Source organism: Monodelphis domestica, chromosome 2, assembly GCF_027887165.1.
Source record: "Monodelphis domestica isolate mMonDom1 chromosome 2, mMonDom1.pri, whole genome shotgun sequence".
Classification (NCBI taxonomy): domain Eukaryota; kingdom Metazoa; phylum Chordata; class Mammalia; order Didelphimorphia; family Didelphidae; genus Monodelphis; species Monodelphis domestica.
The window spans coordinates 532378448-532395633 of record NC_077228.1 but is presented as its reverse complement, the minus strand read 5'-3'; the positions used below and the strand labels follow the sequence as shown (position 1 = coordinate 532395633).

The 17186-nt window shown below is 41.1% G+C and overlaps 1 protein-coding gene across 8 annotated transcripts in view; it reads right to left on the bottom strand.

Annotated features, from left to right (window-relative positions):
• Window positions 1–17186, bottom strand: part of GIGYF2 (GRB10 interacting GYF protein 2) — a 151733-nt gene that overhangs the window by 20534 nt on the left and 114013 nt on the right. For 6 of the 8 annotated variants that reach the window (XM_056819966.1, XM_056819965.1, XM_056819968.1 and 3 more), the window contains 8 exons: window positions 13968–14059; window positions 12530–12637; window positions 11776–11876; window positions 10071–10171; window positions 8755–8895; window positions 4586–4747; window positions 2513–2749; window positions 478–600 (listed from right to left, as the gene is read on the bottom strand). In XM_056819966.1, the coding sequence (XP_056675944.1) occupies window positions 478–600; window positions 2513–2749; window positions 4586–4747; window positions 8755–8895; window positions 10071–10171; window positions 11776–11876; window positions 12530–12637; window positions 13968–14059 (1065 nt within the window). The remainder of the gene's footprint in view (window positions 1–477; window positions 601–2512; window positions 2750–4585; window positions 4748–8754; window positions 8896–10070; window positions 10172–11775; window positions 11877–12529; window positions 12638–13967; window positions 14060–17186) is intronic. The other 2 variants (XM_056819970.1, XM_056819972.1) reach the window with 1 other exon arrangement.

Below are 17186 nucleotides of genomic sequence, written 5' to 3'. Positions count from 1 at the left end.
CCTTTCATATCCAAGCTGGATCTCCCCATTAGCCTACAGCTACATAAAGACTGGAGTTCTGCCAGCCTAGAGGTCAATTAGCTAGAGGCTCTAATAATACCAATTTTATAGAGAACTGTGTCTTGGAGGTCCAAACAGCCAGATCCCAAATGCACTTAAGGAAATGCCAGAACGTGGAGTCTGCTCGTATTATACATTATTGTTATATTATTATACACTACAGATTATGTATTATATTAATTATTACATTATGCAGATATGCATAAGTCAGGTCAGGGAACTATATGCACCCCACATTGTAAATGAATCTATATACTGCAAATCTAAATTATACTAACCTACAACTAATCGAGGAGATATTTTGGAATTATGGAAGACTTTGGAGCGCCCCAGATTTTGCTAGGATGTACTATGACAATTCTATCCTTCAGGGCTCTGCCAGCATCAGGCATAATACTTTCCATTAAGAGAACTTACCTCTTCTCGAACTTGCCGCTCTCGTTCTTCTTCTAGCTTTTGGATTTCTGCTAATGATAGTGTTGTCTGAGACTGACAAGCCCCAGAATTAGACTGTTGGCCCCATGTGGAAGAAGATGGAAGCTGAGCAAAAATGAAACAAGAGCATTTGAGACAGGTTGCCAAGATTTCATGGCTTAGAATATTTAATTCAAGCTTCCTATCATGGAAGAGCTACTTCATACCCCACACTGATTATTAGAGCTGGTAGTCCAATCTGTCATATCACAATAGAAGCTTTTCAAAGTCATTCGGAGTTGCTCCATAACATTCCCTTCCTTCTACCTCCAAGTGTAGAAGAGCTCGCTGGTTATCAAAGAAGCCCATCTCATTTTTGAGGCATCCCAACTTCTACCCAACATTCTCACATCCTTCATACAAGTGATCACCAGCTCTTACAACTCTTCTTCATCCAATGTGATTTCTCATTTCTCCCACTATCATAACTGCCTTCCTAGGAAATAGCCCTGCTTCTCACATGACCTGCCAAGAATACAGAACAGCATAGGGCTAATGCCTGACCTTTGTCTGGACATCACATTTCTTATTAAAGATCAACATGGAAGATTTTGGTCACCATTTTTCAGCTTGGGGTCAGTCTATGATCAGAGCCAGTGTTTTCAGACATGACATGCTATCAAGTGTCTTCCATATTGGAGAGAGATAAGCTTTTGTTTTGAACTGCTTTTTTCACTAAGAAGTTACAACTTATTGGATCTTTTGGATCTTGATACTGTTGTATTCCATAGTATTTCTAGCCTGGCTTTGTGTCATCTCAAGCAGTATTCCTTCATCTGGATTACTGAAAAATGCTTAAAAAGACAGAGCACAGGGTTAAGTAAAGAGTATGCTGCTAGGGTCTCACTCTCTTTTTAAAAAACACACCTTTGCTCCACAGATATTGATCATTAAAATTTTTCCCTTCTTCATGTTTTTCACAGATCCCGCCCTCCCAGTATTTAATTCATTCTTCTCTCTTTCTTTTCCCCATCTATAACTTAATGAATCCCACTTTATGATGAATTTTTTAAAATGTTATGATACTTTGGAAGAAACTTTTAAAAGGGGACCAATTTTCTATCCTCTTCCTGGAGATCTCATAGAGAATTCCAAAAATTGACATTTATAACTTTGAATTCTCTCATAAACTTCAATCCCAAATCTCCATATGTCCATTTGCCACCAACTGCAGAAGATCCTTTCATCAGTCTCATACCTTCTTTTCCTCCAGTGGCCCAATCATTCTCCTTGTTAGTCCAGAGTGGAGAAAGCCTGGAATCCTTAGCCTCTCCCTTCTCCCTATACCTCCAATTGTAGTGTCTTCTAATGCAATCCTTTCCTTTTCAGATTCACTGCTACCAAGCCTCCAGCCAGTTTACCGCCATAAGCTCACTGCCAGGATAAATGTTCTCTCAGAACATCTTAGCCTTTTCCAAACCATCATGTGCATTATGTGTCAAATCAAAGATATTGAAACTGTCCTTTGCACACATTAATATCCTATTTCAAAAATCTTCACTGGGTTCCCAGTATCAACAGAACAATGTCCACATCCTTTGTCTGGCACTCAAAGCCCTCCATAATTTGGTCCTTTATCTGCATCTGTAATTCTTCTACTGCTCCCTTAAAAGAAAGCCCATGGGGCAGTTAGGTGGCTCAGTGGATGGAGGGCCAAGGAGATGGGAGGTCTTGGGTTCAAATTTGGACTTGGGTACTTCCTAGCTGTGTGATCCCATTGCCTAGCCCTTACTGCTCTTCTGCCTTGGAACCAATACATGGTATTGATTCTAAAATGGAAGATCAGGGCTTAAAAAAAAATAAATCTCCTCTTTCCAAACTATTGGTCTAATCACAGTTCCCCAAAATCCCCATGTCTCAGACAATTTACTCCTTCCTTCCCTTCCATCTCCAAGGACCCAGAACTGCAACTCAGTTCTATTCCTCGTCATGAATCTCACTCTTTTCCCCACTTTCTTCCAGGGAAAGAACAACTTACCTTCATCTGGGCAAGCTGCTGCTGCTGCTGCTGCTGCTGGAGGCGCCGGAGAGCTTCCTGCTGCTGTTGCCGCTGCCTCATCAGCTCCTTCTGTCGCTGGAGCTCCATCTCCTTGCGTTTTCGTTCCTCTTCCTCATGCCGGAGCCTGGCCGCCTCTTCTTCCATCCTCAGTCGGTTCTCTTCAAGCCGACGTTGAGCTTCCTCTTCTTCTCTGGCCCATTTGGCAGCCTCCTCTTCCTTTCCAGAAAGAGAGATGAAGACATAAGAGCACCAGAAAAGTCAAGTCTGGGTCTCGTTGAAGAGGTATATGTTACCCTTTGATCTGGTAACCACTCCTGGGTCTATATCCCAAAAAGATCATAAAAGAGGTGAAAGGACCCACTTATACAAAAATATTTAGAGCTGCTCTTTTTGTGGTGGCAAAGAATTAGAAATTGAAGGGATGTCCATCAATTGGGGAATGGCTGAACAAGATGTAGTATATGTTTGAGATGGAATACTATTGTGCTATAAGGAATGATGAGCAGGATGATTCCAGAAAGAGCCAGAAAGACCTACATGAATTGATGCAGTGACATAAGCAGAACCAGGAACACGCTATTTACAGTAACAGCAATACTGTATGATGCTCAACTATGAAAGTCTTAGCTACTCTCAGCAATACAATGATCCAAGACAATCCTGAAGGATTTCTGAAAAAGAATGCTGTCTGCCTCCAGAAAAAGAACTGTTGGAGTCAGAATGCAAATCAAAGTATAAGATTTTTCACTTTAGTTCATTTGGGTTTCTATTTTGGGGCTTTGGTTTTATATGAGTATTCTCATAACAAAGACCAATACAGAAGTACGTTTTACATGATAATACATGTCTAACCCTGATCAAATTGCTAATGGGGGTGGGGGAGACAAGAAGGGAGGCAGTTTGGATCTTACATTTTCAGGAAATGTATGTTGAAAAATGTTATTACATATAATTGAAAAAAAAAAAACAACAACCTTTGAATAAAATAAAAAAAATAAATTTTACAAAGAGGTATATGTTGTTCCGAACATCTCAAACCTAATATCAACTATGTATTATATCCGGTTATCTACTATAATCCATCTCAAACCCAATTCCTAGTCACGATAAAGTGATCCTAGGTCACTGAATAAGAAACAGCCACTGCCAAGTTATCTTGGGCAAACAGTAAGAGGCCCAAGTTGAAAGCGATTTACTCCTATTAAAAAAGACTGTGCCCATATGTCTCATCACCTAAGTCACTCTCCTGTGGAACTAGCTGCCATCTTGTTACTCCGCCTTGATGTCATGCAATTCAGGCACCTGACTGCATGCCCCTAGAAAAATGACTCCTTACAGAATTAGACCTGGAAGGGCTTTGAAAACCCACACAACTCCAAGCAGGACATTTCATTTCCCAAAGAATTTCAGTAACTCGCACATCACTGGATAGTCAAGCCCATAGAAGGACTAGAACAGAGCTTTGCCCTGGGGTGTTAGGCAAATGCTGCTGACTGTACTAAAGAAGCATCCTCTGAATTTAGAATGCCTATCACGACGTATCCGAGAAATTATACTTAAAGAGGAGAGGAGGAATAAACATGGGCTATATTTTGCTGGTCAAAAGAGATTTTGATTCCAAGGAACTTGGTTAGCAGTGAGAGGAGTTAGCAGTGGAATTGGTTCGTCAATAACTGATGTCTACTAGGTGCCAAGTACTGAGAGGACCAAGTGCTATAATAGAGAGAAGAGAACCCTGGGACTAGACTCAGAAAGACCTGAGGCCAGACAGACATACTAGCTGTATGACCCTGGGCAAGTCATTTAACCTGTTTGCCTTAATCCACTGGAGAAGGACCTTGGCAGGAAAACTCCAAGAGCAGAAGTACAGCCTCCGAGGGCACCTGCTTGATCTCTAGCAGTGCTGCGGCTCATGAGCTCTGTGGCCTTGGGCCTCCTCCCCAGCTCTGGATCTATAGTTCTGAGTCCTCACTGTAAGTGTAGGGCAAGTATAGTGAAAGCCACCCCCCACCTGTCTGTCAAGAATCTCCTCCCTCCCCTCCCCCAGCCCACCTGCTTGCGCAGCAGTTCCTCCCTCTGCCTCCGCTCCTCCTCTTCCCTTCTCCTCTCCTCCAGCCTCCTCAGAGCTTCCTCTTGCTGCCTCCGCTCCTCCTCTTCCTCTCTCTGTCGCCTCAGGGCCATCTCTTGTTCCCTCTGGCGTCTGAGGGCTTCTTCCTAAGGGACAAAAGGGCGTTCCAGGGATGTCTAGAATTGGGTTTCATATTGGCATTGCCAGAATGTGCTAGAGAGGGCAACTAGGGTGCTCAGGGGGTGGAAAGCCAGGCTAAGAGATGGGAAGTCCCGGGTTCTAATCTGACCTCAGACACTTCCTAGCTTTGTGACCCTGGACAAATCACTTAACCCCATGCCCAGCCCTTATTTCTCTTTTGTCTTAGATCCAATACACGGTATGAGTCTAAGAAGGAAGGTGAGGGTTTAAAGAACAAAATACAATAAATAAGGAAGAATAGGCCACAGAATTTCCCTAGGCATACACTAGACCACCCTAGATCTGTCCCACTTCCATGTTTGAACCCTATTCCAGACAAAAAGCCCAGGGCATCTGCACAAAGTACCAAAATGGCCCAGAATGCAGATCCCCTCAAGGCCACGTCCCCAAGGCAGAAGCACACATCCCTTCAGACACCAACTCCCCTTGCAATGTGGCTCCTGGCCTGTCTAGAGGTACCAAGTCTCTCTCAAGCCCTCCTGATGTCTCTAACACTGCCAATGAGCCCTCTGAACTCCTTGATGATCTTTTTGCTACTTTTTTGTAGCAATATTCTCTTCGACTTTCCCTCCTCCAAGGGTCCCTCCCTCAGCTGACTTCATCACCTGTATTCCAGCCCCTAACTCTGGACATTCCTCAGGGCTCTGCCTTGATGCTCTTCCTCTGGCTCCCTCTGTGCCAATGGCTATGCCACTGTCTCTCTCCTGAGAACTGGGCTCCTATCCCCAACTGCCTGCTGGACTTTTCAACAAGGATGTCCCAGAGACATCGCAAACTCAGCATGTCCAAAACAGAATCCACACTTTCTTCTCTCCCAGTTTTATAATCTTTGTATTCCCCTCAATTTTGCACTTGCCTTCCTCTGACACATTTAAACAGTTATCAAATCCTTCAATTTCTCCCTCCACCACATCTCTCACATCCAGTCTTTGCCCTCTTTTGGCCTGGCCACAACCTGAGTCAGATCCTCACCACTTCCTGCTTGGATCGTTCTCATCCCCTACTTTTTTTTTTAAAACCCTTACCTTCTGTCTTGGAGTCATACTGTGTACTGGCCCCAAGGCAAAAGAGTGGCCAGGGCTAGGCAATGGGGGTTAAGAGAATTTCCCAGGGTCACAAAGCTGGGAAGTGTCTGAGGCCAAATTTGAACCCAGGACCTGCCATCTCTAGATATGGCTCTTGATCCACTGAGTCACCCAGATTCCCCCTCCCATACCCATTACTGGATCTTCCTGTCTTGTCTCTCCTCAAGTGAAAGCCTGACCTTGTGTAAATTCCCTTCTCAACAGTTTGCAGGTCAAATGTCAACTTCTAGGCTTGGCATCCAAAGCCCCAGACCACCTGAGCCAACTGCTCTCCAGCACCATCATACCATTACTCCACTAGCCAACCAACCTAGGCTCGAGTATTTATACTCAGACCCAAAAGTCAACCTCTCACCTCCACTTCAGGGCCTTTGCAGTGCTCCTCTCTCCCTTCTCTCCTCCCCCTTCCTCCACCCAAATGGGTCAGGAATACATTTCCTCCTCACCTCCATCTCAAGAGAACTGAGACCTTCCTCCAAAATTCTGCTCAAGTACTACTTTTGATAGAAATGGAATTCCTCCAAGTGTAGTTTCCTGCATCCCTAACTATCTACTTTTTCAACTGGTTGATATTTATTTGGAATTTATTAATACACACACAAACAGTCTCCCCTGACAGAATATTAACAAAGACTGCTTCCTTTCAGTGTTGCAGCACCTAACAGAGTGCCTGGTACAGCAAAGGGCATCACTTAATAAATGCTGGCAGACTGGTCTCTGTGAGATAGCCAGAAGAGAAGGCTAGTGATAAGATGTAGGTCTGAATATCTCCAGACTTAATTCTGACACGGCTCTCTGAGAAAAGAGGTACAGATGAGTCAGGGACTGAAGGGCCAGATCAACAGAGCAAAGTGCAGAAGAGACCAAGAAGGCTGGCGGAGAGGTAAGGAATGAAAATAAGCTGAAACTGTAGACAAAAGGGGAAAGGATGACCCTGGGCATTCTGCAAGTATTTATCGAGCTCTTTGAACAGGCAGAACACAGTGCTAAGTCCTGAAGGTAAGAAACGATACAGAGACAGTCCCTGCACTATGTAATCCCTGGTTAGAAAAAAGGCACAGACTAGATCATGGAAAATGCCAGGCTAGTATTGGGAGTGATGGGACATCCCAAAGGTACAGAAAAGAGCAAGTCCAGTGTAGACAGGACTATTTGGGGAAAGGTGTGGGCACTGGCCTGCCTTATGGAAGAAGCACAACACAAACAAGAAGCACAACTGAGGTCAAGTTCATGGTCTGCAAGCACAGGAACCAACAGGATGGAGTAGATGCCAAAAAGAGGATACCATCTTAGGCTCCCAAAAAGAGAAGCAAGAAAAAGCTATGCTTTGAAACACATCTAAAGGGGGTCCCTTCTGGAGACTTAAGTTTTGAAGGACCCAAGAAGCTAAAATACATCCAGGACAATGACTAGGTCAATGAGAGGACTGGAAATTTTCATAGAAGAAAGAGTTCAAGGAACTGTGAGATGGGGGGTGGGAGGAACACGAGACAGGGCAGGGAGACAGAGACAGAGAGACAGAGAGACAGACAGAGAGAGAGAGACAGAGAGACAGAGACAGAGACAGAGAGAGAGAGAGAGAGAGAGAGAGAGAGAGAGAGAGAGAGAGAGAAAGAGAGAGAGAGAGAGAGAACATTCTCATGCTCAGTCTTCACGTATTCCCTCCCATTCATTACTCTCTCTCCAAGCTGCCCATAAGCTCAATGGTGCATGTCTATTGATACTCTACAAAATGGTCAAAATCATTACTCTTGGCCATTCTAAAGAGAGCTATGTTTTCCAAGTTTCTTGTTTTTACACATAGTATTTGCAATATCCTCTTCTGCTCATTCTTCATCCAATAAAATCCAAGGCATTTGCCAAGCTAAACGCCATCTCCTTCAGGAAGCTTTCCTTGATGCCCCAACACTGATTATGTAATCTCATGTAGAACACTTATGCAGGTTTACACATTATCCCCACACTGATCATGATCATGATTCCTTCCTCTGAAGGAAGGGACCATCCCTAATCCTCATTTTGTCATCTTCCCAGCACCTTGCAGATAGTTCCTAAGTATTTGTTGAATGGCTGATGTCAGAAAGCATTTTGTTCAGTTTAGTTTCCCTCCTGAGAATTTTAAAAATAAAATCTAGATTCCTTATGTAACAAATGACACAATACTTATAAAGCTCTTTGCAAAACCCAAAAAGTGAGTGACTACTCCTGGTTATTCTCTCTTACTAAACCAATAGCAAAATTAGTTATAGAACTCATTTTATGAGTAACTCTTTAAGAATTTCAATAGAAAAATGATTTTCTACCCAAAGCAAAAACTAGGTTTAAAAAGACAACTAAGCACAAAGGATACAAGCTTAACTACATGGGATGTTTATGGTCTAGAAATTCTCACTTAACTTTAAAAGCTATTGAATTCCTAACACATGTTCACTCAGCTGTTAAGAGTAGTAGAACAGCTATTTACTTAAATCTGCCATTGTGGGTTTCTTAAATAGTGTCCTTTCTGGTCATCATTCCATTTATTCCCTTCATCTGTACTGAGAAAAAGATGGAAATATGGAATAATCAGTCAACACTTACTGACCATCTCCTATCTACCAAATTTAGCTGCTGTGTGGTCCAAGCTAATTCAAATGACTTTTTTGCCATAAGCTACAACATGAGAAGATAATTCAGGATAAAACTTTCTATCCTAAAATGTGGGTCAAGAAGCTATCAGTCTATGAATGCTGGGATGGCAATGTATCTCTTTCCCAGGGCCCAAGGGAACCACTGGATTCAGCCATGTGTGGGAGCCCGAGGTTATCCTGCACAAGGCACTTGCCCATGGCCAGTGTTCAGACCAAGGCCCTCAGGCCCCTCCTCACCTGCTTCCTGCGTGCCAGCTCTTCCTCTTCTCTGCGCTTCCTCTCCTCCTCTTGCTGCTGCCTCCGGAGTTCCTCCTGCCGTTTCCTCTCCTCTTCTTCGCGCTTGGCCCTCATCTCCACCTCTCTTCTCTCTTGTTCTAGCTGTACAGAAACCACATGAAGAGACAGTCAAGAATGGAGACAAGAATGGGTGGTGGGTTCTGTCCTCCATTAGAGACCTTGGAGGCGAAACCTAGGCTCAGAATTCTTAGTGGCTCCTTCCGCTCCCATGAATCCAAAGCTCCCATAGCCCAAAGATCTTCTACACTAATCAGTGGCTCTTTCCTTCCTCATGTATCTCCTCTCAATTCCTTCATTAGGGGCTAGTTTCCATAGCAATATAAAGGCAAGCTAGCTTCCATTTGCTATTTCTTTCTCTGTGTACCACAAAAGAGCCACTAATTGACGAAGACAAGTCCCTGCCATTATCCAGTTTTCCAATTTGAATGGTGACCAGTGCCTAGTCATCTTGAGACACCACCTTCTCATAGAAACCTAACTTGATAACACTTGCTACCAATGGCCCCAATCTAAAAGTGGAATGAATCAGGCTCTGCCTGGAGGTCCTGAGTGTTCTCTGAGAAGAGGCATTCCAAGAGTATGGGTAACAGAACCCCTGTCAGGCACATTATGGATGAGGTTCTAGGTCAGGTTTGGATTCAGCATGGGGATGGTTGAGGCACCTTCCAATTCTGAAGTTTGAGTTTGTGTAAGGGGTTGGACAATGACCAGTTTAAGAACTCCAGAAAATGAATCAAGTTAAGCTATGAGTCCTGACAAAGGAAAACTAGAAAGAGTTTCCATGATTTACAAAATAATGCCCAACTTTAGGCAAATTACTACCATAATGCCAAAGCTTCAAACCCTATGCTTTTGAGAATGTTTAGTACTATTATTAAGTCAGAATCACCATAATCTTGACATTATTTTTAGGGATAAGGGTATATACAATACTTCTGAAAAGAGAGGCTGGTTTTACAGCAGAATAAAAGTAAATCTTTTGAAGTACTAATATTTATGACAACACATTCATTTCTGGCATAAATAGCACGCTTACATTTGCAAAGTGAGAGATACCAAGTATTGCTGAGGTCTCATCAAAAACTGATCATCTTTAATTCTACCAAGAATCTTTGGTTTGGGGTAGGAAGCAAGTAAGTGATAGGTGTGTATGGAATGGAGAAAGGGAGATACTACTTTTCGTCCCAAAAATGTTAACTGAAAGAAGTCCAGTGCATGCAATGAGCCGTTGCTACATATGACTGATAGTCTCTGACCTTGGCAGCTTTAGCTTTCTCAAGCTGTTGAAGTTGTTCAAGAGCTGGTCCCTGAGCCGCTGTGTCAAGAGGAAGATCCCAAACACTACTACCTTCCCAGACTGTAAAACATGGGGAAAAAAGGATAGCAATTAAAACTCAAGTAGATCACCAACTTCATAAAGCCCAAAGGAAATCTCAACAGCTCATTCATCACCCAAATCTGTTCTCTGTTTTGGTAGCAAGGAAAACTTATCCCTACTGATGGAGTCATACTTGAAATATTCTAGTTAGCCCTGGGTTGATGTTGGGGGGAAAAAAGAGAAAAGCTCAAAATCCACAATAGATCAGGATTCTGAAAAACTGGGCCTGTGGCCCTTTTTACATCTAGGTGCCTCAGAAGAGACTAGGCAGAAATCTTCCAGGGAACCAACCACCATGACTCTTCCATTTACCCTAGTGTTTCAATCAACCTGTACAGGTAGTCCTTCCACATTGGAGTAAGGGGTGTGATGCCCCCACCACCTGGAAAATCCACACAAAATGTTTTGGCCCTCCCTTTGTATCAGAGAAGAAATATCATGATTTTTTTTTTCTTTCATAGAGTATTTACAGTACCTTACTGTAAAATTTGGGTTAAGTTATTTGGTCATAGGTTATATACAGGTCAATGTTAAGTAAAAATGTTTCTAAACTTTTTGTGTGTCATCTGCTAGCCTTCACATGTCTGCCACTTCCATAAAACTCCCCCCAAATTCCCACTGAATTTTTTATGCCGACCCTCAATATATCAAATGGGAAAAAGTCATGATGTGGAAGGGATACCTATATTTCCCCGTCTTGCAACTTACATCAAAGAATCTGAGAGTCCCTTCAAGTCTTGGTCCACATTGGGCAAGCTTGCTTCCAGTCCTTCATGAAGCCTCCATGAGGCCAGAGGCCCTTCACTAGTGGAGCTACCAATGAGGTACACAGCCCATTCTATCTATCAGACCTCTTCTACTCTCAAGAAATATAATTATAGCACCATTTTCATCCAGTTACATTTAAGGGTGACCATTATGGCACTTCTGTGCCAGTCTTTATTGGGAAGCCAGTATAGCCTCCTCATGGCCACCAGGAACCTCCCCATGGCCTTTTAAGAACTCATAACCTCAAGGATATAGGGCCTGGAATTAATATTATATGATTCACAACCAGACAACACCACTGGAAGAAATCATGAGCTAACAAGACCAATCTTTTTTCAGGTAAAAGGTTATGGTTTTTAAAAGTACACTCTGCATTGTTCCAGCGAGGCCCAGCTCAGTATATTATATTACTGTGTCACCGCTGTAGGTATCTATAGGCACTAAGTCATCCTAAGTGTGAAGAGCAGTGCCACAATGCAGGGGATTATTATACTTGAATACTCTATTCTCACTGAAGAGAGGAAGGTTGATCAAGACCTCTTTCCACTGGCTTTGTTTCCAGAACTGCTAAGTATATGGCAAAGAAGCATAGATCCAAGAGCAGGAATGTTACCAAAAGCTATTGTTTCTCATGCAAACACAGAACTGTAAACTAATATTTTACTTAACATTTGTTCACCTTCATCCAAACTGGCAAAAGACAACTCAATATTGTTGGGAAAGAAATTCTTTTCAATAACTGTTTAAAGCTGCTTCTCCTCACTGAGACTTTAATATAATCTAGTTTTCCTTGTGGGCAAAGACAAGTATTTTACCTGTAGGTTGTGAAGCTGTTGACTGAAGCTCCCAAATAGAGCCAGTGTCCGGAACTGACACAGACCTAGTAACAGATGGAATCAGATTCTGTTCTGATATTCTGCAAACAAGAAAAAGGTACAATATGCCATTGCTGAAGCCTGAACAAAGTAGAAGTTCTAGTCTCTCTGTGCTTCATGAAAGCTAGCACTGACTTTCTCTTGCTTGTACACAAAAATGTGGCACTAGATTACTAGGCTCTGGGAAAAGAACAAGTTAATCTCTGAATCCTATGATCATCTGTGTTGCCTTAGACAGTTTTAGAAATGTTTACCCAATTCTAGAAGAGAAATCAGCAAGAATTATCAGAATATACACTGTTACCTTGCCACTTTGAAAATAGTGCACATGAGAAGAGATGAAATTCTTTCAATGACAGCTTTTTGGACCAGGTTGGTTTAGCCAGGCCAGATGTCTGGTAGCTATGAACTTTGCTTTAGAACAAAAGAATTGTTCTTTTGGTTTTTTTTTTTCCCAAGGGAAACTTAAGAAATAAATCAACAAATGCTCCAATGGCCAGGAACAGGTGGAGGCTGATTTCTAATTCTAATTGGCCATTCACTAGCTGTTTTACCCCCCAAACACTTCTTATTCTCTTAATGTGGATTTGGATTCATCCTTTGTGGATCTAAGTCACTCTCTAGCTCCTTTTGACCCTCATTAAAAATTGGATCCATTGTGAAAGAATTCCAGAAGGAAGGATGGAGCACCCACCGCATCTTGAGAGTTTGAAACTGCTGAAGAAGCATTGCCAACTGCTGCTGCTGCTGGGATGAAAGGGCTGCTTTCTGCTGTTGCGCCAACACCTGTGCATACTGTTGTCTTCAAAAAGAAGGGAAAGGATGTGTGTGGTTGAGTCTATAACAACTAGAAGGGGTCTCAGAAATGAATTGAAGCCCCAAGGCCAACCCCTTCCCAAAGTCACCTCTGTGCCCACAGTAGCAGTCCAATGGTTCTCTGACATTTCATGGGTTAATGTCCTCAGGCTTAGAAACAGACTAATTACCATGCTTTGCCCTATAAGCTATAACGCAAACAATCACCTCTGACTATTTCCTCATTAGTGAAAAATAATGCCAAAACAGAGAAAGCCACAGTTTTCCAATTCAAGAAACTGTAGTCATTCATAAAAAAACTGAACCTGGGATTCAAAGACAGGAACTAACAAGGAAGGACTCCCACCAAAACTGCTTTCTTAACAGGACAGTCATGGAAAATTGGCCTGGATTCATAAAGGCTAACAGGAGACAAAAAGTCTAAGTTGTCACTTGAGTACTTTTGCTGAAAGGGCTCCCCCTGGGCTGAAGGAAGTTTTCTGAGATGGACGCTCCATTGGAATATTTTTAAAGAGAAAAACTATCTTTATGAATACGTCTTTCCCTAATGGCAACAAGCTGTTCCCTCTCTATCCTCATGGCCTCCTAGCTTCCTTCCAATCTCAGCTAAAATACTACCTCATGTAAGTCCTCTTTAATCATGGCACCTCCTTTCAGGGATTAGCTCCAATGTACATGGCTGTACATGGCTCTTTTTTAACCTCCTCACTTGTATGCTGTCTTCATTGGACTGTGAGCTTACCGAGGGCAGAAACTGCCTGTTGCCTTTCTATCTCTAGTTCATAGCTCAGGGTCTAGTTGCACGTAATAAAGTACTCTTACTAAATGCTTGTTGACTTGGAATGCTTTGGAGCCTTGTTACAATTCAGGTTACTATTTCTTGGACACATTACAACTTCTGAATTTCTTCCCCCAAGTGTGGCACCCAGAACTTGCCAAAAGAATGCAGTGTGAGCTGACCAGGGCCAATTATAGCAGAAACTATCACATACAAAGGAAGACTATTACTTTGTTATTTTTGATGAAACTCCTCTTCTGTCTCATCCAACTTTCTTCTGCTCCTACCCTTCAAATATTTTAATTCCGGCCCTTCTTGCCTTTTCCTGCCCATAAGACACATAGGCTTATTGGGCGCTGAAGGGGTTGGCAGCCCTGGATCTTGGGGCTAAAAGCCTTTCATTATCTCCTCTAAGGAGCAATGACAAAGAGGACAGGTACTGCCATCTCTTTTTCAATTGAGGTCCAAGACTAAACAACCCACAGCTTACTACAGTAGTAAGCTAGTCGTGCTCTTTATTTCTGCGGTAATATCTTACTGGATCAGGAATTGCTGGTATTGGAGATGCTGCATCTGGTATAAGGCATTGAGCTCCTGTTGCCTGGTCAGTCGTTCCTGGTCCAATTCTCCCTGGGGTAGAAAAACTGCCATCAAACAATTGGAAAAGCCTTAAAAATAGTATTTTCTTGAAGAAAAGGCAAATGACTGAACATAAAGGTCATGGGTCAAATTAAAAGCTCACACCAATGGTACAAGAAGACCACTTCAAGTTAATGAAATTATCCAATGGAAAAGAAATATGATTACTAAAGAGTAAGTTCTGTGGTATACTATATGTCAGAAAATACAACTGTGATCCTAGTATTAATAATCTGCTGGATTTCTGAAGTAAAGTATCAAATGCAAAAGATAATGCATTCAAAGGTATAAATTAATAAGAAATAAAACAGAAACTATCTGTAAATAGATCCAGAATAGGAAATCAAAGCACCCCATACAAACATGCTACCTTTCTCCTTTGCAAAGGAAATCTGAAGCAGTAGGTCAGCCCACATCAATGAGATCCTAGTTCTACCAAAGTAGGAAAGTATCCTTTGACTACCTATTCTTGCCCAGGTAGAGGCGTGTCTGGGTATTCACTGCTGGTAAGAGGAAGTTAACTGGGTAGGAGATTTTAACATAATAAATAGCATCCTAGGAGTGACATCAAGGAGAAAAATTGAACAATCCAAGAATATTCTTAAAAATTTCTATACACAGTCCTAAAAAGTTTGTAACATATTTGAGAAAGGGAGGAAGGGGGTTGTAAAAAAAAACAATTCAAGTGAAGCCTTCTTTGAAATGTATGTGCAGCAAACCCTGAAGGATTTGGAAACACAAAAGGAATTAGGACAGAAGCAGAAGATTTGCTAAGTTCATGTATCAGAGAAGCCTCAACTGTGGAACACAACAAGAACTTAAATAACAATGCAAAGATGTCCTGGAACCAGTCTGGAGAGGGCCTGGGATTCCCTGGAACTAGAACTGAGTTTCTATAGTTTATCCAACATCAAAAAGGAATCCCTGGAGATTTTGAATCAGCAAATTCTTGCATTCTCCAAGGAAGGGGGAAGGGAGACAAAGAACTGAAAACAAAAATTTTTGAATGAATGTTTAAAATGTGTTTACCCATCATTGGGAAATATTTTATGAAATAAAGAGATTTTTGATCAGTGAGTGTCAAGATGGTTTTGGAATTGTGGCAGCTTTAGAAAGAAAAGATGAAACATTATAAGACAAGAACCACAAAACAGTTTAACAAGATGAATATATACAATCACAACATAAAAATTTCAAAAAAGTTAAGATCAGATATTTTTTCCACAATTATGGTTTAACCAGACAAGGGATAAGCAAAATCTCAAAACATAAAGTAGATAATTTTCACCACAGAAAATTAAAAAGCTTTTTGCATGAATATCAATGAAGAATTAGGCTTTTATCTACCTAATTAAGACATAGTCTTCTATAATGCATTTGGGGCACCTTTAAATTTTACTTATGTTCCACAGAATGCTTTATAACATTTATTACTAAGCTAGATATGTATTTTTTTAAATGGGAAAAATATTTGCACCAAGTAACAAAAACTACTACTCAACTGACAAAAATATACACAATGAGCTAATTCTCAATAGATAAGGTCAAAGAATGTAAATATTTTAAAATAATTATAAACTCTAAATGATCCAAAAACATACTAAAAATCAACAACAATCATTATTACATATGCAAATTAAAAGTAACTGTGAGGCATCAGCTCATCCATGAAAATGAACAAAAAAGGGAACAGGCAATATGGGAAGAACGGTCATTAGACAGGTACTTCAGGCCAATGCTGGTAGAGATCAGAAGTCATCCAATCATTCTGGATTTTAATTTCAACTAAGTTCCCCTCAACCTACTGTTTTTTATCTTTCTTCCTTACACTATTCAATTCCTCTTAAAGAAAAAGAGATCAAATCTATATAAATAATAGATGCAGATTTTTAATATAAATTATTAAATTTTATAAAATTTAATTAAATTATAAATAAGATTAAATCAGAAAAGTTTCCTTTAAGATCAACTCCTCCCCTACCCCCCACCAACCCACCCATTAGAGGCCTTGTCCACCAGAGGGCAGCAATTTATCCAAGTTCAACCGAATAAACAATGTTCCTAAACTTGGTTAGCATTGGGCTGGGTGCTAGAGACCCTTCTGGCTCTGACAAAAGCTCCAGTTTTCCTAGATTGTTTGTGGTAAAAGTAAAGGAGTAAAGGAGAGGTTAAGAGACAAAATTGGAGGAACTGAGGAGGTTTGGAAGGGCTGCTGGATTCTGAGAGGCTTTAAAGGAAGACAAGGCTTTAGACAGGCATGGGTAAGGGTTGATATGTTGAGACCTATGCATTCATAAGGATATTTGGGAGACTTAATGAAACACAGATCTTCAAGACAGTCTAGTAACCTCAATAAAGCTGAAAATGATGTTCCAGGTGAGAAGTAGCCTAGCCTCTGAAAGCTACCAAGGGATGATGAGGATGGTTAATGAATAATCTCAGGAAAATTCAGTGAATTTCTCCAATCATCTGATCTCTTTTAAATCTCTTGGGCTCAAGAAAATAATGCTCATGAAAACCTAGTTTCAAAACCATTAGGATCTGGATTCAAATCATTAAAGCTACCAGATGTGCTTTCAAATCAGAATAGAAAGCAACTTGGTTTTCCATTCGTAAAAACAATTCTAGAAAATGGAATATTCCTTTATGTATTAAACCCAGACAATGCCTCTCTATTCAAAAGTAGAATACTAGTGTCCGCCAAAAGACTGGCAATAAAATGCAATGAAAAAGCATGGTATATGGAATAAAAATAAATATGCAGTTTAATGTGTACAGAAATGCTTAGGAGTATATAACAATGATAATCCCAGGTTTTTTCTTTGTAAAAAGCCTCTATCAATGCACCAAAAGAAACAGTATCACAGGATCATAATAGATTTGAGGGGAAAACAGAAAGGAACAAAGTCATTTTGATCCAAATGCTTCTTTTTAACAATGGCGACTTTCTACTTTACCAAATATCCTATTTTCTTTCAGAAATCAAACTTCCCCACACTTCCATTTGGAACACAGATTATGGAGTCATGATGATCTTGTGTCATCAATTATTAAGCCTGTGGTCATGCACTCTCCCTGCCTTACATTTTGCTTTAGCAGTTCACAGAAGTCTTTTCAT